Source organism: Oncorhynchus nerka, linkage group LG9a (genome assembly GCF_034236695.1).
Source record: "Oncorhynchus nerka isolate Pitt River linkage group LG9a, Oner_Uvic_2.0, whole genome shotgun sequence".
In the NCBI taxonomy this organism is placed as follows: Eukaryota; Metazoa; Chordata; class Actinopteri; order Salmoniformes; family Salmonidae; genus Oncorhynchus; species Oncorhynchus nerka.
Window position 1 is genome coordinate 20,643,357 of NC_088404.1, and position 26,245 is coordinate 20,669,601.

At 45.4% G+C, this 26,245-nt stretch overlaps 2 protein-coding genes across 13 annotated transcripts in view; both read left to right on the plus strand.

Moving 5' to 3' along the window:
* Positions 1–17,880, plus strand: part of LOC115115357 (liprin-beta-2-like) — a 110,226-nt gene extending 92,346 nt beyond the window's left edge. For all 11 annotated transcript variants that reach the window (XM_029643849.2, XM_065022395.1, XM_065022396.1 and 8 more), the window contains 14 exons: positions 208–275; positions 581–655; positions 994–1,054; positions 1,336–1,371; positions 1,748–1,886; positions 3,227–3,362; positions 6,195–6,323; positions 6,512–6,662; positions 8,313–8,424; positions 8,544–8,632; positions 8,774–8,896; positions 13,773–13,898; positions 15,791–15,979; positions 16,996–17,880. In XM_029643849.2, coding sequence (XP_029499709.2) covers positions 208–275; positions 581–655; positions 994–1,054; positions 1,336–1,371; positions 1,748–1,886; positions 3,227–3,362; positions 6,195–6,323; positions 6,512–6,662; positions 8,313–8,424; positions 8,544–8,632; positions 8,774–8,896; positions 13,773–13,898; positions 15,791–15,979; positions 16,996–17,199 — 1,638 coding nt within the window. In that variant the 3' untranslated portion in view covers positions 17,200–17,880. The remainder of the gene's footprint in view (positions 1–207; positions 276–580; positions 656–993; positions 1,055–1,335; positions 1,372–1,747; positions 1,887–3,226; positions 3,363–6,194; positions 6,324–6,511; positions 6,663–8,312; positions 8,425–8,543; positions 8,633–8,773; positions 8,897–13,772; positions 13,899–15,790; positions 15,980–16,995) is intronic.
* A 1,237-nt stretch (positions 17,881–19,117) lies between these two features.
* On the plus strand, positions 19,118–25,228 carry rep15 (RAB15 effector protein). Of its 2 annotated transcripts, none has more exons than XM_065022402.1 (3): positions 19,118–19,205; positions 20,410–20,469; positions 20,694–25,228. In XM_065022402.1, exon 3 carries the CDS (start codon positions 20,733–20,735, stop codon positions 21,609–21,611), a length of 879 nt encoding a protein of 292 aa, XP_064878474.1. In that variant the 5' UTR covers positions 19,118–19,205; positions 20,410–20,469; positions 20,694–20,732; the 3' UTR covers positions 21,612–25,228. The 2 variants fall into 2 exon arrangements, with proteins under 2 accessions (XP_064878474.1, XP_064878475.1); XM_065022403.1 differs by lacking the exon at positions 19,118–19,205 and having other exon boundaries at positions 19,537–20,469; positions 20,694–21,523; positions 23,199–25,228.
* Positions 25,229–26,245: the final 1,017 nt, after the last annotated feature.

Consider the following 26,245-nt stretch of genomic DNA (forward strand, 5'->3'; position numbering starts at 1 on the left):
CTACAACCTGCATTTCTCAAGTACTCAGTGCTTGTGCCTGCCTACTCTTACATATTTTCATAGAATAGACCTAAAGCACTGAGTAGTAGTACACCCCCATGCCTCTGCGCTCACATACCATGGCAGTGTATTAGCAGACTGTTCAGTGTGCATACCCAGTACCTCGTGGTCTAAAGTGTGTCCTCTGTGTGATCTCTCCCTACTCAGATGTCTTCCAGGTGCTCCTCTCCTCTGTTAAGGTCTTCCTCATCCTTCCAGAAAGAGCTGAACTCTAGGTAAGCAAACAAACAAAAAACACTGACTCAACACACATGGAGGAAGAATTCACCAACAGCTTTGTATTGTTGTTGCTGTTGTTAAAATGACATGTACTTAGGAGAGGGTGACCACACGTGCATGAAGGGCATATGTTACCCTGGACACCCACACACTTGCAAGCACTTTCTCTCTCTCTCTCTCTCTCACACACACACACCACACACACACACACACACACACACACACACACACACACACCTTTTGCTCCAGCCGTGCTCCCTCAAGTTGACTGTGTTCTACTGGACCTGTCCCTCTGCCACAGTAACCAGACCTCCCTGGAGACGTCCATGGTGATGGTCTCCCCGAGCGATGCTGGCTGCTTCCACAACGGACCATGGCAAGTAGAGCTGAGGCTGTGTGGGTGTGACAGCCAGGCTGCTCTTTGTTTTGGTTGTCTTTTAATTAGGGGCCCGCTAAAGTGGCTGTGAGTGACCCTGTCACTGTGATGTCCCCGCCTGGCACAAACAGCCCTCTCAGACTCCTTCTCCTGTAGAGCCCAGCCTGTCACATCACATTACCCACAATCCCTTCTGGGAGGTAGTGCCACAGACCACGAAGAGCACCAACTAAGAGTTTCCAACTCTTAATTCTACTGTACTGAACCCGTAACTCAAATTAAAATACTTTACTCTTGTAGTGCAAGTTGGGTTTCAATGTTGTTGTTTTTCTCAATAGGTCCCAACCACAGATGCTTTCAAGCAGCCTGGAGGAGTTACAAAGCAGATCGTTACCAAAGGTTTCATGATTTTGCTGTGTTTTGATTGAACTTTAAGACTAATATATCCATGTTAGACATGCAGCATGTGCTTCATTTGTATTTGACCAAACACATTAGAAAACGTTATGCGTGCTCTAACAGCAATACATAACCAATACGCTTCTGATGGCTGTTAACCTAACAAAAAGTGATAAACACACAAACGCATTCTCACACTTTTGTTGTTTAGTTGATACTGTCAATACATCAGTCTACTAACAGTGTGTGTCTTCTCTTCATGCACGGTCCCCCTCCTGTAGCATGTAGTGGGTCAACCAGTTGAAGCGGTTTCAGAGGTATTTTCCACTGAATGATCTCACCAGAGCTGCTAACCCTTAACCTCTCACAAGCTGACTTTATCCTGGCTGACCTGAACAGAGCCAAGGGTTGACCTGAAACTGTCAAATGTAGTAGCGATCATACTCTCAATGCCTCTAAGGCTTATGAAACTAGCCTTTTGTCTGTTGTTTCTTGAACACTTGTGACTCCAATGGCAATCCAATTGAATTTACAGTGATATTGTCATGAAAGGGAAAAATATCAATCTGATTCTTGTGTTCTGTAATGTACAGTAGTAGCAGTTCAACTGAAATCAAATGTCAACAGATGCCATTTAATTTAATTTTGAATAGACTCGTGACTTGCCTGTATCCATGGTTCCCCCACTTACAGAATCGGCACATGGAAATGAACAAATATCAGACCCTACCAGGGAAGCTATCTCGACCTGACATGAATGGGGATCAAGAGCAGTATGCCACACCAGTCCAGCTGTCCCCTGACGATAGCGAGGACAGTGAGTTGAACCTAAGTAAGTTACATCTTAAAACACTGCTACTTGTGGTTTTTATCAAACAGCCTACTAGAATGTTTCAAACAACAAATAACAAAATCTTCATAGGGTGTATACTATAAATACTATACTATAAATAAATCATTATAAACCAGTTGGTTCAAGTCCTCAATGCTGATTGGCTGACAATAAAAAAACATGACTGCTCTAGTTACTTAGGTAACCAATATATATATATAGCAATAAGGCACCTTGGGGGTTTGTGATATATGGCCATTATACCACGGCTAAGGACTGTGTCCAGGCACTCCGCGTAGCGTTGTGCATAAGAACAGCCCTTAGCCTTAGTATATTGGCCATATAGCACACCCCCCCAGGCCTTATTGCTTAAATACACTTCTATGGCTTGTTACAACAATGGCACTGTTTCACTATTCTCTCATACTGTGGTTGGTTTGTATTGGGGCAGCTATTCTCTGCATTCTCTCTCACTCTGAACTAATCTTTCACTTGGTTTGCTGCTGTTCTGTTTCTCCTGTCCTCTTTTTTTGCTTTGCGTGGCTTTCTGTTTGTGTTATGGCTGAAGACCGCTGCAGGAGTGCCAGCGCTCCAGCTTTAGGTACCATGCTACTACTCTGGCAGAAGCCCCATGCATGTCAAAGCACCAAGCCCCTGTTTTCACTATGGATTAAAGTTGTGACTAAACTCCAGCCTGTGCTGGAGGGTGTAAGACCCTCAGTGAGTCAGAGAGAGGCGTCTCGGATTATGCCTGACCCTTGTTTTTCTCACATAAATGAATGGTGTTGCAGTGCACCCCTCCCAAAGCTGACTACCCTCAAAAGCAGGGCTGGGTTGCTTGCACAGACCTTGTCTGAACTGGCATAACCATGCACTGTAAACGACTATAGATGCAACATGATAACCCATTCGCCTCATGCTGTCATTTCATTTCCCTGTGTGAAATAGTTTTATTCAATATGCAAAAGAGGAATTTGTCTTCACAGATTTGAATTGGCATCCGCTAAGACAGCGTTTAAATTGCATTAAGCACTCTGTATAAACACTTTGTGACATCTGCGGATGTAAAAATGGCTTTATAAATACTGAAAATGTTGGAGCGCACAAACAATGTTAATGCTTTCCTGTTTCACTTCACACTGGGCTAACCTTTGGCATGATCTACTTGAAATGTGTGGGTCCTGCATAGACCTTAAATGTAGGCCCTAAAGAATGAAATAAATACAGTGTCCCTTAACCTTTGCATGACTTACTTTCATGAAGAGAACAGTAGGGAAATGATTTAAACAGTTTGAAATAGTAGTACAGTACTTATTTAACATAATCTCCTGCTCTCATAGGAAAGTCGGAGAGACTGGATGAGTCCACGCAGTCGGACCTGTCCCCCCTGTCGTCTGGAGTGGACTCAGGAAAGCAGTCTCCTGTCTCCCCAGAGAACAAGAAGAACCACCTGGGCATCAAGAAACTCTGGGGGAAGTGAGTACCTGTACAGAAGACACACACACGTACACAGGAAGGGCTATTTTGAGATATTAATTTTGAGATATTAATTCAGATACTAATGGTACAACTCCAAATCCGTAAACACGGGTACCCTCATAGATGTCATCCTAACTAACTCACCCTCCAAATACACCTCTGCTGTTTTCAATCAAGATCTCAGCGATCATTGCCTGCATTCGCAATGGTTCAGCGGTCAAACGGCCTCCACTCATCACTGTCAAACGCTCCTTAAAACACTTCTGCGAGCAGGCCTTTCTAATTGACCTGGCCGGGGTAACCTGGAATGACATTGACCTCATCCCGTCAGTAGATGATGCCTGGCTATTCTTTAAAAGTGCCTTCCTCACCATCTTAAATAAGCATGCCCCATTCAAAAAATGTAGAACTAGGAATAGATATAGTCCCTGGTTCACTCCAGACCTGTCTGCCCTTGATCAGCACAAAAACATCCTGTGGCATTCTGCATTAGCATCGAATAGCCCCCTGATATGCAACTTTTCAGGGAAGTTAGGAACAAATATACACAGGCAGTTAGGAAAGCTAAGGCTAGCTTTTTCAAACAAAAATTTGCATCCTGTAGTACTAACTCAAAAAAGTTCTGGGACACTGTAAAGTCCATGGAGAATAAGAGCACCTCCTCCCAGCTGCCCACTGCTCTGAGGCTAGGAAACACTGTCACCACCGATAAATCCATTATAATTGAGAATTTCAATAAGCATTTCTCTACGGCTGGCCATGCTTTCCAAAATCTGGACCCCTACAAATCAGCCGGGCTAGACAATCTGGACCCTCTCTTACTAAAATTATCTGCCGAAATTGGTGCAACTCCTATTACTAGCCTGTTCAACCTCTCTTTCGTATCGTCTGAGATTTCCAAAGATTAGAAAGCTGCCGCGGTCATCCCACTCTTCAAAGGGAGACACTCTAGACCCAAACTGCTGCAGAACTATATCTATCCTACCCTGTCTTTCTAAGGTCTTCGAAAGCCAAGTTAACAAACAGATTACCGACCATTTCGAATCCCACCGTACCTTCTCCACTATGCAATCTGGTTTCAGAGCTGGTCATGGGTGCACCTCAGCCACCCTCAAGGTCCTAAACGACATCATAACCGCCATCGATAAGAAACATTACTGTGCAGCCGTATTCATCGACCTGGTCAAGGCTTTCGACCCTGTCAATCACCACATTCTTATTGGCAGACTCGACAGCCTTGGTTTCTCAAATGATTGCCTGCCTGGTTTACCAACTACTTCTCTGATAGAGTCCAGTATGTCAAATCAGAGGGCCTGTTGTCCGGACCTCTGGCTGTCTCTATGGGTGTCCCACAGGGTTCAATCCTCGGGCCGACTCTCTTCTCTGTATACATCAATGATGTTGCTCTTGCTGCTGGTGATTCTCTGATCCACCTCTACGCAGACGACACCATTCTGTATACTTCTGGCCCCTCTTTGAACACTGTGTTAACTAACCTCCAGTAGAGCTTCAATGCCATAAAACTCTCCTTCCGTGGCCTCCAACTGCTCTTAAACGCAGGGGAAACTAAATGCATGCTTTTCAACCGATCACTGCCCGCACCTGCTCGCCTGTCCAGCATCAATACTCTGGACGGCTCTGACTTAGAATACGTGGACAACTACAAATACCTAGGTGTCTGGTTAGACTGTAAACTCTCCTTCCAGACTCACATGAAGCATCTCCAATCCAAAGTTAAAACTAGAAATGGCTTCCTATTTCGCAGCAAAGCATCCTTCACTCATGCTGCCTAACATACCCTCGTAAAACTGACCATCCTACCGATCCTCGATTTCGGTGATGTCATCTATAAAATAGCCTCCAACACTCTACTCATCAAACTGGATGCAGTCTATCACAGTGCCATCCGTTTTGTCACCAAAGCCCCATACACTACCCACCATTGCGACCTGTACGCTCTCGTTGGTTGGCCCTCGCTTCATACTTGTCGCCAAACCCACTGGCTACAGGTTATCTAATAGTCTCTACTATGTAAAGCCCCGCCTTATCTCAGCTCACTGGTCACCATAGCAGCACCCACTCGTAGCACGCACTCCAGCAGGTATATCTCACTGGCCACCCCCAAAGCCAATTCCTCCTTTGGTCGTCTTTCCTTCCAGTTCTCTGCTGCCAATGACTGGAACGAACTGCAAAAATCTCTGAAGCTGGAGACTCTTACCTCCCTCACTAGCTTTAAGCACCAGTTGTCAGAGCAGCTCACAGATCACTGCACCTGTACATAGCCCATCTATCTACCTACCTCATCCCCATGCAGTATTTATTTATTTATCTTGCTCCTTTGCACCTCAGTATCTCTACTTGCACATCTACCATTCCAGTGTTTAATTGCTATATTGTAATTACTTCGCCACCATGGCCGATTTATTGCCTTAACTCCCTTATCTTACCTCATTTGCACTCACTGTATATAGACTTTTTGTTTTCTTTTGTTCTACTATATTATTGACTGTATGTTTTGTTTATTCCATGTGTAACTCTGTGTTGTTGTATTTGTCGCACTGCTTTGCTTTATCTTGGCCAGGTCGCAGTTGCAAATGAGAACTTGTTCTCAACTAGGCTACCTGGTTAAATAAAGGTGTTCTCAACTAGGCTACCTGGTTAAATAAAGGTGTTCTCAACTAGCCTACCTGGTTAAATAAAGGTGAAATAAAATTAAGAAAATGGCAGATATCTGATACAAGTCATCCTGGGTAGAGGAGGTGGCCTTGCAAAGGTACTGTGTAATTCTTAGTGAATGACTAATGATGTATTCGATCTCCTCTACCCTAGGATTCGGAGGACCCAGTCTGGCACCCTGCAGAGAGAGGACCTTGAGCCTGGAGAGTTTAAGAGGGGGGGACTGAGAGCCACCGCCAGCCCTCGTCTGGCCCGGACTGGAGAGACATTGACCTCTGTGTGGTATGGGACAGAGAGTATCACAAAATACATTTATACAGTGTATCCTTTTAAATGTGCATGTGACAGAGAATATACAAAAAAGCCAAAGCATTTACATTTAGTCATTTGGCAGACTCTTTTCCAGAGTGACTTACAGTTAGTAAAAATATTCCAGTCTTGATGATCCAATTGTCTCTCCTCTCTTGCAGGGATTTGAAGACACCCTTCTCCAAGTGGACTCCGGAGCAGGTCTGTTGCTGGCTAGAGGAGAGTGGGCTGGACCAGTATGTGATTCTGGCCCAACATTGGGCCAACAGTGGGCAGACCCTCCTCTCCGCCTCACCACAGGACTTAGAGAAGGTATAGTCAAAAAAATGACCCAGCTTACATATTTTGGTTTACAGAACATTGTTGGAAAGTTATTTGTCAAGTAAGCAAAGGAGATCCTTCAGGGAACATCATTGTTTGGACGCAAAGGAGATCCTTCAGGGAACGTAGTTGTTTGGATGCAAATTAGATCCTTCAGGGAATGTAGTTGTTTGGATGCAAATGAGATCCTTCAGGGAACGTAGTTGTTTGGATGCAAATGAGATCCTTCAGGGAACGTCGTTGTTTGGATGCAAATGAGATCCTTCAGGGAACGTAGTTGTTTGGATGCAAATTAGATCCTTCAGGGAACGTAGTTGTTTGGATGCAAATTAGATCCTTCAGGGAACGTCGTTGTTTGGATGCAAATTAGATCCTTCAGGGAACGTCGTTGTTTGGATGCAAATTAGATCCTTCAGGGAACGTCGTTGTTTGGATGCAAATTAGATCCTTCAGGGAACGTCGTTGTTTGGATGTAAAGGAGATCCTCCAGGGAATATCACTGTTTGGACGCGAAGGGGATCCTTCAGGGAACGTAGTTGTTTGGATGCAAATGAGATCCTTCAGGGAACATCAATGTTTGGACGCAAAGGAGATCCTTCAGGGAACATCATTGTTTAGATGCAAAGGAGATCCTTCAGGGAACATCATTGTTTAGATGCAAAGGAGATCCTTCAGGGAACATCATTGTTTAGATGCAAAGGAGATCCGTCAGGGAACATCATTGTTTAGATGCAAAGGAGATCCTTCAGGGAACATCATTGTTTAGATGCAAAGGAGATCCTTCAGGGAACATCATTGTTTGGATGCAAAGGAGATCCTTCAGGGAACATCATTGTTTAGATGCAAAGGAGATCCTTCAGGGAACATCATTGTTTAGATGCAAAGGAGATCCTTCAGGGAACATCATTGTTTAGATGCAAAGGAGATCCTTCAGGGAACATCATTGTTTAGATGCAAAGGAGATCCTTCAGGGAACATCATTGTTTGGACGCAAATTAGATCCTTCAGGGAACGTCGTTGTTTGGACGCAAATTAGATCCTTCAGGGAACGTCGTTGTTTGGATGTAAAGGAGATCCTTCAGGGAACATCATTGTTTGGACGCAAATTAGATCCTTCAGGGAACATCATTGTTTGGACACAAAGGAGATTCTTCAGGGAACGTCATTGTTTAGATGCAAAGGAGATCGTTCAGAGAACATCGTTGTTTGGACGCAAAGGAGATCCTTCAGGGAACGTCATTGTTTAGATGCAAAGGAGATCGTTCAGGGAACGTCGTTGTTTAGATGCATCATTCTTATCACCATCTAGTTCTATCTGTCTAGTTTTCAAGAAGCCATTTCGTTCCTCCTTTCACGTCCTCATGTTGCTGGACTTTTTACTTTGTTGGCTTTAGCAAGTTTGGAGCTATATTTCACATGTAGCTTCACTCATTGTTTGTATTTTACAGGTTCCCGCACCAAATGTCATACCAATGTACGCAGGACAAACTCTTTTGTTTGGCTCTTAATCACAATTGTAAAATAGTGTGCAAAGTGATTCCAAATCTAGTCATTTCCAAACCAGTCATTTCCAGCACTCATCTTGTAGAAAGGGATTGTGTTCATAACCTGGATTAATCTTAATCTTAATCTTGGTATCAGGAAATGGGGATTAAGAATCCACTGCACAGGAAGAAGTTGCAGTTGGCCCTCAAGTCCTTCAGCACCAAAACGACTGAGAAATCCTCTGAACTGGACCACATCTGGGTCACACGTATGTATCAGGACACGGTAGAGGTCATCAACATATTGACTCAACATTCAGCAAACTTGGTGCTGTATTCTGTATAATCAATCCGGCAAAATTGGTTGTCATGTTGTTTGTCCTCAAAGGTTGGCTTGATGACATTGGTTTACCTCAATACAAGGGTCAGTTTCATGAGGGAAGAGTAGACGGCAGAATGATTCAGTACTTGACAGTGGTAAATACATTCATTGGTTTTCATTGTAGTTTTACTAGTTTTTGTCTCAGTGTCTCAAGGGACCTCCTTTTTAAATACAGCTTAAATAAATAAATACAAATTAAGCAAACGTGAAATACTTATTTTTGCTGTTTCCCTCAGAATGACCTCTTGTTCCTGAAAGTGACCAGTCAGCTCCATCATCTCAGTGTGAAGTGTGCTGTCCACGTCCTCCACGTCAACAAGTTCAACCCCAACTGCCTGAAGAGAAGACCTGGAGATGAGGTGAGACGTGTGTGCACGTTTATAGGAGGTTTTCTGTTTACACAATATATACAGTTGAAGTCGGAAGTTTACATACACCTTAGCCAAATACATTTTAACTCAGTTTTTCAAAAATTCCTGACATTTAATCCTAGTAAAAATTCCCTGTCTGAGGTCAGTTACCACTTTATTTTAAGAATGTGAAATGTTAGAATAATAGTAGAGAGAAGGATTTATTTCAGCTTTTATTTATTTCCTCACATTCAGAAGATTACATACACTCAATTAGTATTTGGTAGCATTGCCTTTAAATTGTTTAACATTTACATTTACATTTAAGTAATTTAGCAGACGCTCTTATCCAGAGCGACTTACAAATTGGTGCGTTCACCTTATGACATCCAGTGGAACAGCTACTTTACAATAGTGCATCTAAATCTTTTAAGGGGGGAGGGTGAGAAGGATTACTTTATCCTATCCTAGGTATTCCTTAAAGAGGTGGGGTTTCAGGTGTCTCCGGAAGGTGGTGATTGACTCCGCTGTCCTGGCGTCGTGAGGGAGTTTGTTCCACCATTGGGGGGCCAGAGCAGCGAACAGTTTTGACTGGGCTGAGCGGGAACTGTACTTCCTCAGTGGTAGGGAGGCGAGCAGGCCAGAGGTGAATGAACGCAGTGCCCTTGTTTGGGTGTAGGGCCTGATCAGAGCCTGGAGGTACTGAGGTGCCGTTCCCCTCACAGCTCCGTAGGCAAGCACCATGGTCTTGTAGCGGATGCGAGCTTCAACTGGAAGCCAGTGGAGGGAGCGGAGGAGCGGGGTGACGTGAGAGAACTTGGGAAGGTTGAACACCAGACGGGCTGCGGCGTTCTGGATGAGTTGTAGGGGTTTAATGGCACAGGCAGGGAGCCCAGCCAACAGCGAGTTGCAGTAATCCAGACGGGAGATGACAAGTGCCTGGATTAGGACCTGCGCCGCTTCCTGTGTGAGGCAGGGTCGTACTCTGCGGATGTTGTAGAGCATGAACCTACAGGAACGGGCCACCGCCTTGATGTTAGTTGAGAACGACAGGGTGTTGTCCAGGATCACGCCAAGGTTCTTAGCGCTCTGGGAGGAGGACACAATGGAGTTGTCAACCGTGATGGCGAGATCATGGAACGGGCAGTCCTTCCCGGGAGGAAGAGCAGCTCCGTCTTGTCGAGGTTCAGCTTGAGGTGGTGATCCGTCATCCACACTGATATGTCTGCCAGACATGCAGAGATGCGATTCGCCACCTGGTCATCAGAAGGGGGAAAGGAGAAGATTAATTGTGTGTCGTCTGCATAGCAATGATAGGAGAGACCAGGTGAGGTTATGACAGAGCCAAGTGACTTGGTGTATAGCGAGAATAGGAGAGGGCCTAGAACAGAGCCCTGGGGGACGCCAGTGGTGAGAGCGCGTGGTGAGGAGACAGATTCTCGCCACGCCACCTGGTAGGAGCGACCTGTCAGGTAGGACGCAATCCAAGCGTGGGCCGCGCCGGGAGATGCCCAACTCGGAGAGGGTGGAGAGGAGGATCTGATGGTTCACAGTATCGAAGGCAGCCGATAGGTCTAGAAGGATGAGAGCAGAGGAGAGAGAGTTAGCTTTAGCGGTGCGGAGCGCCTCCGTGATACAGAGAAGAGCAGTCTCAGTTGAATGACTAGTCTTGAAACCTGACTGATTTGGATCAAGAAGGTCATTCTGAGAGAGATAGCGGGAGAGCTGGCCAAGGACGGCACGTTCAAGAGTTTTGGAGAGAAAAGAAAAAAGGGATACTGGTCTGTAGTTGTTGACATCGGAGGGATCGAGTGTAGGTTTTTTCAGAAGGGGTGCAACTCTCGCTCTCTTGAAGACTGGAAGGGACGTAGCCAGCGGTCAGGGATGAGTTGATGAGCGAGGTGAGGTAAGGGAGAAGGTCTCCGGAAATGGTCTGGAGAAGAGAGGAGGGGATAGGGTCAAGCGGGCAGGTTGTTGGGCGGCCGGCCGTCACAAGACGCGAGATTTCATCTGGAGAGAGAGGGGAGAAAGAGGTCAGAGCACAGGGTAGGGCAGTGTGAGCAGAACCAGCGGTGTCGTTTGACTTAGCAAACGAGGATCGGATGTCGTCGACCTTCTTTTCAAAATGGTTGACGAAGTCATCTGCAGAGAGGGGGGGGAGGGGGAGGAGGATTCAGGAGGGAGGAGGATTCAGGAGGGAGGAGAAGGTGGCAAAGAGCTTCCTAGGGTTAGAGGCAGATGCTTGGAATTTAGAGTGGTAGAAAGTGGCTTTAGCAGCAGAGAGAGAAGAGGAAAATGTAGAGAGGAGGGAGTGAAAGGATGCCAGGTCCGCAGGGAGGCGAGTTTTCCTCCATTTCCGCTCGGCTGCCCGGAGCCCTGTTCTGTGAGCTCGCAAAGAGTCGTCGAGCCACGGAGCGGGAGGGGAGGACCGAGCCGGCCTGGAGGATAGGGGACATAGAGAGTCAAAGGATGCAGAAAGGGAGGAGAGGAGGGTTGAGGAGGCAGAATCAGGAGATAGGTTGGAGAAGGTTTGAGAAGGTTGGGACGGCGCGATATCATCCGAGTAGGGGCAGTGTGGGAAGTGTTGGATGAGAGCGAGAGGGAAAAGGATACAAGGTAGTGATCGGAGACTTGGAGAGTTGCAATGAGGTTAGTGGAAGAACAGCATCTAGTAAAGATGAGGTCGAGCGTATTGCCTGCCTTGTGAGTAGGGGGGGGAAGGTGAGAGGGTGAGGTCAAAAGAGGAGAGGAGTGGAAAGAAGGAGGCAGAGAGGAATGAGTCAAAGGTAGACGTGGGGAGGTTAAAGTCGCCCAGAACTGTGAGAGGTGAGCCGTCCTCAGGAAAGGAGCTTATCAAGGCATCAAGCTCATTGATGAACTCTCCGAGGGAACCTGGAGGGCGATAAATGATAAGGATGTTAAGCTTGAAAGGGCTGGTAACTGTGACAGCATGGAATTCAAAGGAGGCGATAGACAGATGGGTAAGGGGAGAAAGAGAGAATGACCACTTGGGAGAGATGAGGATCCCGGTGCCACCACCCCGCTGACCAGAAGCTCTCGGGGTGTGCGAGAACACGTGGGCGGACGAAGAGAGAGCAGTAGGAGTAGCAGTGTTATCTGTGGTGATCCATGTTTCCGTCAGTGCCAAGAAGTCGAGGGACTGGAGGGAGGCATAGGCTGAGATGAACTCTGCCTTGTTGGCCGCAGATCGGCAGTTCCAGAGGCTACCGGAGACCTGGAACTCCACGTGGGTCGTGCACGCTGGGACCACCAGATTAGGGTGTGGCCACGCGGTGTGGAGCGTTTGTATGGTCTGTGCAGAGAGGAGAGAACAGGGATAGACAGACACATAGTTAAGAGGCTACGCTAATGCAAAGGAGATTGGAATGACAAGTGGACTACACGTCTCGAATGTTCAGAAAGTTAAGCTTACGTAGCAAGAATCTTATTGACTAAAATGATTAAAATGATACAGTACTGCTGAAGTAGGCTAGCTGGCAGTGGCTGCGTTGTTGACACTACACTAATCACTTGGGTGAAACATTTCTTGGCCCATTCCTCCTGACAGAGCTGGTGTACCTGAGTCAGGTTTGTCAGCCACCTTGCTCGCACACACTTTTTCAGTTCTGCCCACATATTTTCTAAAGGATGAGGTCAGGTCTTTGTGATGGTCACTCCAATACCTTGACTTTGTTGTCCTTAAGCCATTTTTCTACAATTTTGGAAGTATGCTTGGGGTTATTGTTCATTTGGAAGACCCATTTGCGACCAAGTTTTAACTTCCTGACTGATGTCTTGAGATGTTGAGTCAATATATCCCTATAATTTTCCTACCTCATGATGCCATCTATTTTGTGAAGTGCACCAGTCCCTCCTGCAGCAAAGCACACCCCCACAACATGATGCTGCCACCCCCGTGCATCATGGTTGGGATGGTGTTCTTCGGCTTGCAAGCCGCCCCCTTTTTCTTTCAAACATAATGATGGTCATTATTGCCAAATAGTTTTATTTTTGTTTCATTAGACCAGAGGACATTTCTCAAAAAAGTATGAACTTTGTCCCCATTTACAGTTGTAAACCTTACTTGCTGAGTGGCCTTTCAGGTTATGTCGATATAGGACTCGTTTGACTGTGGATATAGATACTTTTGTACCTGTTTCCTCCTGCATCTTCACAAGGTCCTTTGCTGTTGTTCTGGGATTGATTTGCACTTCTCGCACCAAAGTACATTCATCTCTAGGAGACCGAACGTGTCTCCTTCCTGAGCGGTATGACGGCTGCGTGGTCCCAAGGTGTTTATACTTGCGTACTATTGTTTGTAGAGATGAACGTGGTACCTTCAGGCATTTGGAAATTGCTCCCAAGGATGAACTAGACTTGTGGAGGCCTACAATTTTTCAGTTCTTGGCTGATTTCTTTTAATTTTGCCATGATGTCAAGCAAAGAGGCACTGCGTTTGAAGGTAGGCCTTGAAATACATCCACAGGTGCACCTCCAGTTGACTCAAATGATGTCAATTAGCCTATCAGAAGCTTCTAAAGCCATGACATAATTTTCAGGAATTTTCCAAGCTGTTTAAATTTAAAGGCACAGTCAACTTAGTGCATGTAAACTTCTGACACACTGGAATTGTGATGCAGTGAATTATAAGTGAAATAATGTCTGTAAAACAATTGTTGGAAAAATGACGAGTAGATGTCCTAACCGACTTGCCAAAACTATAGTAACAAGAAATTTGTGGAGTGGTTGAAAAACGAGTTTTAATGACTCCAACATAAGTGTATGTAAACTTCCAACTTCAACTGTAGCTGTGACAATATAGGTCAAATGAAGATCCTACATCTTTAGTTGTGTTTTCTCATACATGTTTCATATTTCCTGCTAGAACAAGACTTCTCCCTCGGAGGTGGTTCAGTGGTCGAACCACAGGGTGATGGAGTGGCTTCGCTCAGTGGACCTGGCGGAATACGCACCCAACCTGAGGGGCAGCGGTGTGCATGGGGGCCTCATCGTAAGTAACCTGAGGGGCAGCGGGGTGCACGGGGGCCTCATCGTAAGTAACCGGAGGGGCAGCGGGGGCCACGGGGGCCTCATCGTAAGTAACCGGAGGGGCAGCGGGGTGCACGGGGCCCTCATCGTAAGTAACCTGAGGGGCAGCGGGGTGCACGGGGGCCTCATCGTAAGTAACCTGAGGGGCAGCGGGGGCCTGAGGGGCGGGGCCTCATCGTAAGTAACCTGAGGGGCAGCGGGGGCCATCGGGGGCCTCATCGGGGCCTCATCGTAAGTAACCTGAGGGGCAGCGGGGCCACGGGGCCTCATCGTAAGTAACCTGAGGGGCAGCGGGGCCACGGGGGCCTCATCGTAAGTAACCCGAGGGGTGAATGGGGGCCTCATCGCCTGGGGGCCACGGGGGCCTCATCGTAAGTAACCCGAGGGGCAGCGGGGGCCACGGGGGCCTCATCGTAAGTAACCCGAGGGGCAGCGGGGGCCACGGGGGCCTCATCGTAAGTAACCCGAGGGGCAGCGGGGGCCACGGGGGCCTCATCGTAAGTAACCCGAGGGGCAGCGGGGGGCACGGGGCCTCATCGTAAGTAACCCGAGGGGGGGCAGCCCGGGGCCACGGGGCCTCATCGTAAGTAACCCGAGGGGCAGCGGGGCCACGGGGGCCTCATCGTAAGTAACCCGAGGGGCAGCGGGGCCACGGGGCCTCATCGTAAGTAACCCGAGGGGCAGCGGGGGCCACGGGGGCCTCATCGTAAGTAACCTGAGGGGCCGCGGGGGCCTCATCGTAAGTAACCTGAGGGGCAGCGGGGGCCGCGGGGGCCTCATCGTAAGTAACCTGAGGGGCAGCGGGGGCCTCATCGGGGGAGGGGCAGCGGGGTCCTCATCGTAAGTAACCTGAGGGGCAGCGGGTGCACGGGGGCCTCATCGTAAGGGAGGGGCTCATCGTAAGTAACCTGAGGGGCAGGGGCCTCATCGGGGGGGCAGCGGGTGCACGGGGCCTCATCGTAAGTAACCTGAGGGGCAGCGGGGTGCACGGGGCCTCATCGTAAGTAACCTGAGGGGCAGCGGGGGGGCCTCATCGTAAGTAACCTGAGGGGGGGTGCATGGGGGCCTCAGCGGGGGGCCGCGGGGCCTCATCGTAAGTAACCTGAGGGGCAGCGGGGTGCACGGGGGCCTCATCGTAAGTAACCTGAGGGGCAGCGGGGTGCACGGGGGCCTCATCGTAAGTAACCTGAGGGGCAGCGGGGTGCACGGGGGCCTCATCGTAAGTAACCTGAGGGGGCAGCGGGGGGCAACGGGGCACGGGGGCCTCATCGTAAGTAACCTGAGGGGCAACGGGGGCCTCATCGTAAGTAACCTGAGGGGCAACGCGGTGCACAGGGGCCTCATCGTAAGTAACCTGAGGGGCAGCGGGGTGCACGGGGGCCTCATCGTAAGTAACCTGAGGGGCAGCGGGGTGCACGGGGGCCTCATCGTAAGTAACCTGAGGGGCAACGGGGCCACGGGGCCTCATCGTAAGTAACCTGAGGGGCAACGGGGGCCTCATCGCCCGACGGGGCCTCATCGTAAGTAACCTGAGGGGCAGCGGGGGCCTCATCGTAAGTAACCTGAGGGGCAACGGGGTGCATGGGGGCCTCATCGTAGGTGACCTGAGGGGCAGCGGGGTGCATGGGGGCCTCATCGTAAATACACACCCCACATGACTGAATCAGCCCCTTCTTATACATTTCCACAGTATATCAGCTCAGCTTGGATACAGTCAGACATACAGTTCAAGACTCCCTTAGCCAAGTTTATTTTTAATTATTCTATTTTACCAATTCATTCCATCTCAGTTTTCTGTGTAATTGTCTGTATGTAGCATGTATCTTCCTCTGAATCTTCTCTAATGACCCTTAGATTCTGGAGCCTCGTTTTAACTCAGATACCCTGGCCATGCTGCTGAACATTCCCCCTCAGAAGACCCTGCTGCGACGTCACCTGGCCACCAACTTCAACATGCTGGTGGGCTCCCAGGCTCAGCAGGAGAAGAGGGAGTTCATGGAGTCTTTAGGCTACGCTCCACTCAGCACCACAGCCAAAGTCAGGGTAAGAGATGACAGTACTGTACTGTAGTACGCCTAGGGCTGAACCACCACCCTATTAGGAGCCCTCTTTTTTTCGTTCTTCCTCTCACTCTCCTCTTTCCCTCTCCCACTCTCTCTCTCCCCCTCCTTTCTCTCTCTCTCTCTTCTTTCTCTCAGTTTTCCTGGCCACTCTGGAGCCTCGTTTTAACTCAGATACATGCTGGTGGGCTCCCAGCTGGTGGGCTCAGGCTCAGCAGGAGAAGAGGAGTCTTCTTTCTTTCTCTCTCTTCTTTCTCTCTTTCTTCTTTCTCTCTCTCTCTTCTTTCTCTCTCTCTCTCTTCTTTCTCTCTCTTCTTTCTCTCTCTCTCTCTCTTCTTTCTTCTCTCTCTTCTTTCTCTCTCTCTCTTCTTTCTCTCTCTCTCTCTCTCTCTTCTTTCTCTCTCTTCTTTCTCTCTCTCTCTCTCTCTCTCTTTCTCTCTCTTCTTTCTCTCTCTCTCTCTCTCTCTTCTCTCTCTCTCTCTCTCTCTCTCTCTCTCTCTCTCTCTCTCTCTCTTTCTTCTTTCTCTCTCTCTTCTTTCTTCTTTCTCTCTCTCTCTCTCTCCTTTCTCTCTCTCGCTCTCTCTCTCTTCTTTCTCTCTCGCTCTCTCTCTCTTTCCCCCTAACCTCCTCCCCTTCCTCATCTCTTTAGAGAGACAGACAACACCTTAATCCTCAGTGTGATACCTCAGACCTGGCAAGCTCTAAGACCACCTAGCAGCTTTGCGTGCAGCAGGCTTTAGTAGCACCAGCTCATGTCTAAGACTCACCACTTTGTTAAGGCTAGCAGAAAATGTGCTGAGGAAAATTTTTGCGATAGCATAATGTACTTAGTCAGCACAATTAGGCTGAAAGGAACCTTTTATAGCAACACTGCCCATTTTGTACGGTATTTAGAAATCTATTCACTGATGATGGTTAAAGAGCTAGAATAGAAGTGACACACAGCTTTATCTCAGTCTGTTCATAAACCATGTTCTCTCTGTGCTATCTCCTGTTCAGCCAAAGAAGTTGGGCTTCTCAAACTTCGGCCACCTGAGGAAGAAGAGGTGTGACGAGTCAACAGACTACATTTGCCCCCTGGAGGCGGCCCAGGTTCAGGCGGTGCTGAACGGGGCCCACCGGCCCTACTCCGGCTTCAGGGGCCTCAGCCCCATCCTAGACAGAGACCCAGACAGACGGCAGCAGGTGGGGCCAAACAGCTGATGATGTCAAACTACTGTACCTACCTACCCATCACTACTCAGCTTGCAGCCAATAACCCCACCTCTTCCTGCCATGCCCATCCAACTCACCCCAGCACACTCACCTCCACACCCCTCACGTGCCATCATCTAACAATCAACCCCAGCCTCAGGCATGAGCTGCACTCTGGACACTTAAGAGTGGATGGTGAGTGGGAGAGCTCCTATGTTCTGGGGGGATTCACAAGCCTAGCTGTGATCGATCACCTCACCCCTTTAATGCCGTAGGATAATGCTACTATTGTAAACAATATTGTGCATCGTTTTAATGATCATTTTAACACCTGTATTTGAGATTCACATAATGGTATTCATCCATTGTTTTTAAATATATTCCTAACCAGTAGAAAGTAATGTTGCTGTTTGTCAGACAGTTATGGAATGAACTTGTGCAATATTTGCATATGGAGGAATGCATTTCACATATTTATGTTGGTAAATAAATTGAAAGAAGTACAATGAGATTTTATAGCTGTACACATTTTGATGGATTCCAGATTGTGATTACGCACTGTTATTTTCATATATGACTGTTATGATATTTTTATAGTTAAAGATAACGCTTCAATTAAAGAATCCCTCGTTGTCATTAATTGTAAATAGCATTATCGAAATCCATCAATAAAAATCGCAAGTGTGATAAGTGTTTTATTCTTCTTGATAAATTATATTAAATCTTTATACAAAGTATGCTTCTCTCATTAGAGAAGGAGACCGTAGCCTTGTCTCCATTTTATGATGAAATGATGCTCATTTTAAGGAAACTTGAATCAAAGAGACACATGTAATGAAATACATTGTGCAGTGCAGAGACACCAGCATGCATCATTAATTAACTATTAGCATTCACTAACTGGCTCATCAATTCTTCTGATCATCATGATTGACCCATTATATGCACAATGGAGTAGTGCATATTGGAGCACCTTGAGTGGGGGGGGGCTCAACCATCTTCAGGTACATCTTTATCATAAATCCATAATGGCCACGTTCTAGGCTGACTACACTGCAGACACCTGCCTGATCTCACAACACCTGGATATGTATCTAAATTACATATCAGCTAATCACATCATATAGCAGTCTGATACCCGACTGCACAGTTGATGACATGGCACGTAATCATTGGTTTATGCAATGCAAGGACTGCAATGTAGTTGGCATGGAATGTGACCTATGACTTGAACAGTGGTGCTTGGTCAGCAGCTAGATCCTTCTACCCTGCCATCCATCATGCATAGGACTAAACAAAGCACTGTGTGTTATGTCATTGATGACCTGGCCTGTCAGTAGTACAAGTAGCTCTAGGACTAGGGGCTCTATTCAATCCATATCGCGGAAAATTAGCCTTACTGCATTCACAAGAAATGCTGCATATGTCAGCTCAATCGGAAATGAACTTCAACGATACAGTTTGAATGGAGCCCCTAGGTGTTGTGTTTGATGAAAGGCCTGACTTTGCAGATGGCGGTGACAGAGGGGCCTGTGCTGCAGATAGAAGCTCTGTCTGAGGGAATTAACCAACTCACGGTAAGTAGCTCCTCGATAAGTCTCGTTCAACAAGCTTTTAATATCTGTTTAATTAAATAACCAGATAACAAAGTATTTCCTTTTAAGCTGTTGTGTTTTACTTTTCTCCTCAATGCTGTGGTACTATGCTGTTATTATATTTACTGACAGCAGGCGTTGCAACTGAACAAACAGGCTTCAACAAATAGATTTTGAATTGACTTTGTTGGGACATTAGCCTTAAGCCTTTAACTGACAAACATTGCAGCATAACACTCCCTGCTAACCCCAGCCCCTGGCCCTTCTTGCTTTCAGTATTTGCTTAGCCGAGATGAGGTTCTGAAGGAGATGAGACGCCCTCAAACAGCACTAGTCTGAGAGGATGCCACGCTGGCCACGCTAACCAACACAGCCAATCAACCAAGGGAAAGCGCGGCCTCATACCAACCCAAACTCAACGTAGGGTGCTTTACCAGCGACCTCAACTGGCCCTTATCTCATCATAATACAGGACTATAATGAACACTATTTTTGTATTAGTGACAGAAACACAATGAACGTTGAAGCCATTGTCTTACGTGTGTCATTGGAGTGTAGCTCTTTCAAACTTAATAGTGAATAGTATGTACTTTGTCTTTCTGGTGAAAGTATAGGCCTACCGCAAGCCACTTCAATATGTATTAAAGTGGTCTTTTCCCTACATCATTTCTTTCCCTGTAATATTGACCAAACTCTATTATTTTGTACAATATATGTACATATCATATTTTACAACTTGTTTGTTAACTATACTGAACAAAAATATAAACACAACATGCAACAATTTCAAAGATTTTACTGAGTTACAGTTCATATAACATCAGCACACGTGACCTGCGGTTGTTAGGTTGGTTGGATCTACTGCCAAATTCTCTAAAACAACATTGGAGGTGGCTTACGGTAGAGAAATGAACATTCAAATTCTCTGGCAACAGCTCTGTGGGACATTCCTGCAGGCAGCATGCCAATTGCATGCTCCCTCAAAACTTGAGACATCTGACGTGTTGTGTGACAAAAGTGGCCATATATTGTCCCCAGCACAATGTGCACCTGTGTAATGATCAATCTGTTTAATCAGCTTCTTGATATGTCACACCTGTCAGGTGGATGAATTATCATGGCAAAGGAGAAATGCTCACTAACAGGGATGTAAACAAATTTGTGCTCAAAATTTGAGAGAAATAAGCTTTTTGTGGCTATGGAACATTTCTGGGATATTTTATTTCTGCTTATGGAACATGGGACCAACACTTTGCATGTTACGTTTCTATTTTTGTTCAGTATATATAAAGTTACCTGGACATATCCCTGATTAGAATAAGGCACTAGGTCATACTGGAAACAAACACACCCAACACTTAATACAGCTAATTTGTATTGGAACAATAAGAAACAGGTTTTTCCATGTTTCCACACATAATTGGCATATATTTGCATAGGCAGATGTCTCTGTGGTACGTCCCTATAACAAGTCACCAGACCAGAGGATTCCTTCTGTGAGAGAGCCTGCTCTCTAAGAGTTCGGTAACCCAGTGTACTGTCCAAAGCCAAGCATAACCTGTATGAGGATCCTTCTGCTGGTTGTTCATCTGCTTCAATCCAGCACATCCTAATATCTCACTAGGGTTCCAGAGAGGAGAGAGGGGCTGGAGCTGTTCCAAACATCAAAGGCAGACCCATACTGGTGAGTTTTCATTTAAATTAATAGGACTTTTTTACCAATCTGGAGCAAACACAGTACAATCCAAATATGTTTGTAGTTTCTAGGATTTGGGTTCCATTAGGGTTGGATACCATCAACACTTATGTACCTTCAACCCCTGTTATTACACAAGTATAATTTTGTAACTTTTATGTAAATGATCATTTCTACAACAATAAACTATACTGTTGTTATCACATGTTCAGGTTATAAGGGAAACCACCCTCTGACCTAGTCCTGTAGACATGGGGAAGATAGAGAGCAAACAACCAGCCCCGGACATTCCCAAGAAAATCTCAACCTGGTGGGAGAGGCTACAGAAGAAGCCACCAGCTCCAACCATGACCATTCCAAACATGAACTTTAACTTCCCAACCCTGTGGGGAAGGAGAGAGAGCAAGCTACCAGACCCAGACATACCCAGTATATTCTCCACTCTGTGGAGAACCCCCAACAACCCCAACGATTTTGTCCCTCTATTCACCGACTGTGTGGGGATAGCTGCAGCTAGGACCCAGGAGTACCTCCTGTTCCTGGACCCAGAGGACAAGTTCCAGCCTAGCCCATCAGCCCTCAATGATATCTTTCTAATGACCTACATCACCCAGAGCAGCCACCTCCACATGACCGACTCCTTCAACTGCACCACCATGACCAAGCAGCAGCGCATCCTCCTGGGTGCTGACTGGGTATGGGCTGTGCTGGAGAGACCCACCAAGAACCCCCGCATCCAGATCGCCGTGCAGATCCTGCACCTGCCCGAGAGGGGAGGAGGGCCAGCCGAGGACATCCCCCCGGAGGTATACACTGAATCCATGCAGATGGCCAAGATGGAGTCTGCTCATAAGAACAAGGCAGAGAGGATGGTGGATTTCTGTGCCTCCATCGGTAATGACTGCTACGCCCTCTTTCTCCTCTTCGGCCGCAAGGGCGACCCGGGCAACATCTACGGAGTGCTGAGCAACAACTTTCACGCTGCTATAGGGAAGACTAAGATCAACCGTGCACTCATTGAGAATTTCTTTAAAGGATCCAGGTACTTACACACACCTACTGGAATGCTACAGGCTATTGTCACCAAGAGAGATTCTGACCCTTTAACTTTGCTCATCAAGTTTACCTGACCAGTGTGATCGATGACAGAGCAGCCATATGGGACCTTTCAGATTACTCTGTTTACTGTAGTGTTTCACATGGGAGGATGGACTGTTGTGATTGGTGGGTTTATGCTTGCCTGGGACTTGGGGACCCAGTGTGCTGAAATTGGCCTGTGTCCATATCTCGTTTGTGGACTACTGACCCATGCCTGCTGACAGCTGCTCACACCCCTGTGGGTTAGTATTTCTGTTAGAGCTCTATTCAATCAGATCCGCTTTAGCCGACATCCACATAGCGGTTCTTTTGGCAGTGTCGGAGATTAAACTGCGTTAGAGCTGTCAAATCCAAAAGCGGCTCCTGACATTATACCTAAAGCGAACATTGCTATTGGCTGCACAGAGTCACATTAACAGAAATCCCATGCAGCCTTGTTTACAAGTTGGAACACTGGAATGTGAGATGGAATCTACATCTCCATTAAGATGATAGAAACCCTCATTATTTAGTTGAATGATTTTCAATTTGAGCGTCATTATTTCTATATAGCCTACACTTTCTCCTTCTGAACTTCTAACGAAAGTGGGACAGGTGGGGCTTTGTGACAAAGATCAAGAGCAGCTGCTCACCGATTTGACAGCTCCAATGCAGTTATACCCCCGACACAGCCAAAACATCAGCTATGCAGGTGTCGGTTATTGCCAGTTAACGCATGATCTGATTGAATCTAGGCCTTAATGGACTTAACACTTCACTGGCATTGCACTTATGTGGAAATTCACACAAACAACCTATCTGCTATCACTACTCATTGACATTAAAACCTCTGTACAGCTTATGTTGACATGGAAACTATGATTTGCCACAAAATATTTTTGTATTTTCAAGGATGGACTTTATGACTGAACACATTGTGATAGCTTCACCCAAAACCTAATTCTAAGTTAATTTGATTAAGGTGGATTGTTCTCTTAAAGTTGAGTCAAAGTAGAAAATAACAGGATGGGGAGTTCAAAAATAAATTAATATACATTTCTGGATGTCTTGAGTTATCTTGTTTAGAAGAGGGTTATTTATGTTGAGGATTATGCTCAGTGGTAAGTAGCATAATGTAAATGAAGGGATTTGTGTTTAAATATGCAGGTTTGCTAAGGCTAAGGTTATATATACACAAAGTGGTGCCGAGAATAATACTACTCTTTCTCCCCAATACCACAAAGACATCAGATTATGTGTAGAGATGGCTTTAATGAGTAATGAGATTCAACAAAACATCCAAATGCTTTAGATACAGTACAAAACATCCAAAAGCTTTAGATACAGTACATAATTAGAACAATTATTACTAAAACAGTTGAAACATACTAAAAAGCCAACTAACTTTTCACAGTATCTCACACAAAAAAAGTTATTTGAATGTTCAACATGCAAATATGACATTTGTTATTCAAAACGCTAGAGAATATCCCGTTGGTCTTGAAATGTGTTACATTGTGTTCTACATACATAATTCAATAGAACATATTGTCTTAAATGTCCTGGTGCGTTTTAATGTATCTATGCCTAGTTGGAGGCCTGGGAGTTATCAGTATGTGAATGTGTTCTCTGTCTTGTAGCCCAGAATGGAGAGGTTGGGGCGCCATGGATTCTGGGTCATGGGGAGTGGGCCACACATGACAATGAGCACATCGTTGGACACCAGGGGAAGGTGCTCTTTCATCATATCAGCGTTCACAAACCCTGAGCTGTACTTCCAGTCTGTAATTAGAGGAAAACACAAGCTGAATTCAACTGTTTTTAATCAACAGATAAGGATCAGCCCTGCAGGCCAATTAAATGATCACACCCTGTTAGCGAAGATGTGTTTCATTTATGTGGAACTAACGGATGAGTGCCAGGATAGACAATTAGCTGGAGCCTCATTTGCATACTGTACCATATGAGGAAGCTACAGTATAGGTGACGGTTCACATGGCAAAACAGAATCTAAATAGAACGTTTAGATCATAGAGATGTCGGGATATGATTGGAGGGGGAAGGGTTTCCATTCATTCAGTTGACATCAGTAACAGACCAATTCAAAAGGGTTGCTGCAGGTGCACCTTTGGGGATTTTTTGGTTATTGTCTAGCAGACAGTCAATCAGTCCCTACAAAGGGTGTGGTGACACAGCATGGCAAAAATGTGTTTTTTTGCAGTCCAACACGAATGATACAATGGTATTAGCCCATGACAACCCTGTACCTTAATCTTTTTTATCATGGAATACTATGGTCTTACCCTGTGGAGGTTTGTCAATAGTGAACCACAAATTGAGTTGTTCAGAGTGAATCTTCAGCACCTTCTCTAGTTCCTCCCGCAGTAGAATATCCTTAGTCTGGGGGCAAGAGACCATCATTAGAAGAAGGTTTACAATTGCTAGTGCTACAACTAATACAGTATCTCATTGAGTCTTGTTAAACCATACTAAAGGTGAGACATTGATCTTGGTTGTCTATCATCAGATCGTCTGTTGTACCTGTTGTATTCGGCGCATGTGACTAATACAATTTGATTTGATTTTGGATTTGATGATTGTCATTGAAGTTGTATTCATAACAAGCTCTGTGTCCACTTCATTGATAATCCACGGTGACGGTGTCATACTGTGTGGGATGTGACTCTTCCCTGTACGCCGGTGAGACTGACCGAGGTCATTATTGTTGTATTCATAACAAGCTCTGTGTCCACTTCATTGATAATCCACGGTGACGGTGTCATACTGTGTGGGATGTGACTCTTCTCTGTACGCTGGTGAGACTGACCGAGGTCATTATTGTTGTATTCATAACACAGAGAGAAAATCTAGCTGTAGATTTTAATTCATGGGCAATAAAGACAAAACACTTGTTAAAAAACCTTCTAGTTATTTTAGATTCTTAACCAAATTTCGAATCACACATTAGGAATGTGACCAGCTTTTTACCACCTGAGGAGCATTGCCAAGGTGTAGATGTTTCTCTCTCAGGCTGATGCAGAGAGACTCATCCATGCTTTTATTACAAGCAGGCTTGACTACAGTAATGCTCTCCTGTCTGGTCTACCTATAAAGTCATTGGTCAACTGTAAAACATACAGAATGCTGCAGCACGGGTACTGACCAAGACCAGATGGAGAGCACAGATTACACAGGTTTCATGGTCTCTGCACTGGCTGCCTGTGAGTTTTACAATTCATTTTAAGATTCTTCTATTGTTTTTTGTTTTTTATCAATTCATGTCAGACATGCCTTTAAGTTATGTACTATACACAGTAGGTCCCTCAGGTCCTCTGGCACTGGCCTTTTAGCTATCCCAAAGCCTAGGACTAAGAGGCATGGAGAGGCAGCCTTTAGTTATTATGCCCCCAGCCTCTGGAATAGCCTGCCAGAGAACCTGAGGGTGGCCGAAACTCTAGACATATTTAAAAAACATATTTTTTGTTTTACTTAGGGTGTTTTTTAGATGTTCAGTTTGTGTCATTCCTTTATTTTGTATCTTATGTTTGTTGTGTAGTAAATATTTCAGCTTTTATTTATTGTTTTTTATTATTTTTGTCCTGTAAAGCACATTGTGTTGCATTCCATGTCTGAAATGTGCTGTATAAATAAAGCTTGATTTGATTTGTTAGCAGATGACCTAAATCACACATCTAGCAAGTTAGACATCAATAAAGGGTATATTCAAGGAACCTCCAAAGAGGCTGAAGAAAAAAGTAATCTCTACAAATAATCTAAAGGACATCTGGAGATTACTATTCAACTACAAAAGACTACTCCTTTTTTCTCAAAGTAAGAAAATCTACTCAAGAATTTACTACATTTACAGTATATTTCCCAACATTCACTACATTTATTGGGTATGACATAGTGACATAGTGATATTGGATCATTCTCCTGTATCATGCTTAATTACACCAACAAAATATACTTTGTTCATTCTCCATATTCTGTCACTGAGTGCATCGTCAAAGAACCAACATGTATTAAATACATAAAACAAAAAAACCTTTACCATTACAAATGAGGACAGAGTAAAGCCCTCCCCTGACATAATTTGGGATGTTAAGGCATACATAAGGGGGATGATAATCTCATTCTCTGCAAAAGATAAATCTGAGTTAATAAAAAAAAGTACAAATTCTGAACTTAAGCAGGTATATGATATTTTAGATTGAAGAGAGCCAACAACTACAGGTTACACTAAAATTAAACATACTATTTACTGGCAAATAAACCCAGTAAACACCTTGCATTCCTCACAAATGAATACATGCCAAAAAGTTTTAAAAGATAAGGATACAAATGCTTCAATTAGACAACGCTATTCATTTCCATTTTTAAAGGCTTTTATGAAAATCAATATAAATCCAAATGAAACAGCTGGACTGATCTTGCAGTCGTAGACTCAACAACCCTGAAGCAACTATCAGGGAAAAAAATCCCCCCCAAATAAATATTAGACAACTTTCACGTGACAAAAAGCACCAGGCATGGACAGCTTTCCCATAAAATTTTACTTAACATTCTGGGACAAAGTAGCGCTCCTAATTACTGAAATTATAAGATATACAGCACTGTGCAAACGTTTTAGGCAGGTGTGAAAAAAATACCGTAAAGTAAGAATGCTTTCAAAAAAAGACAGGTT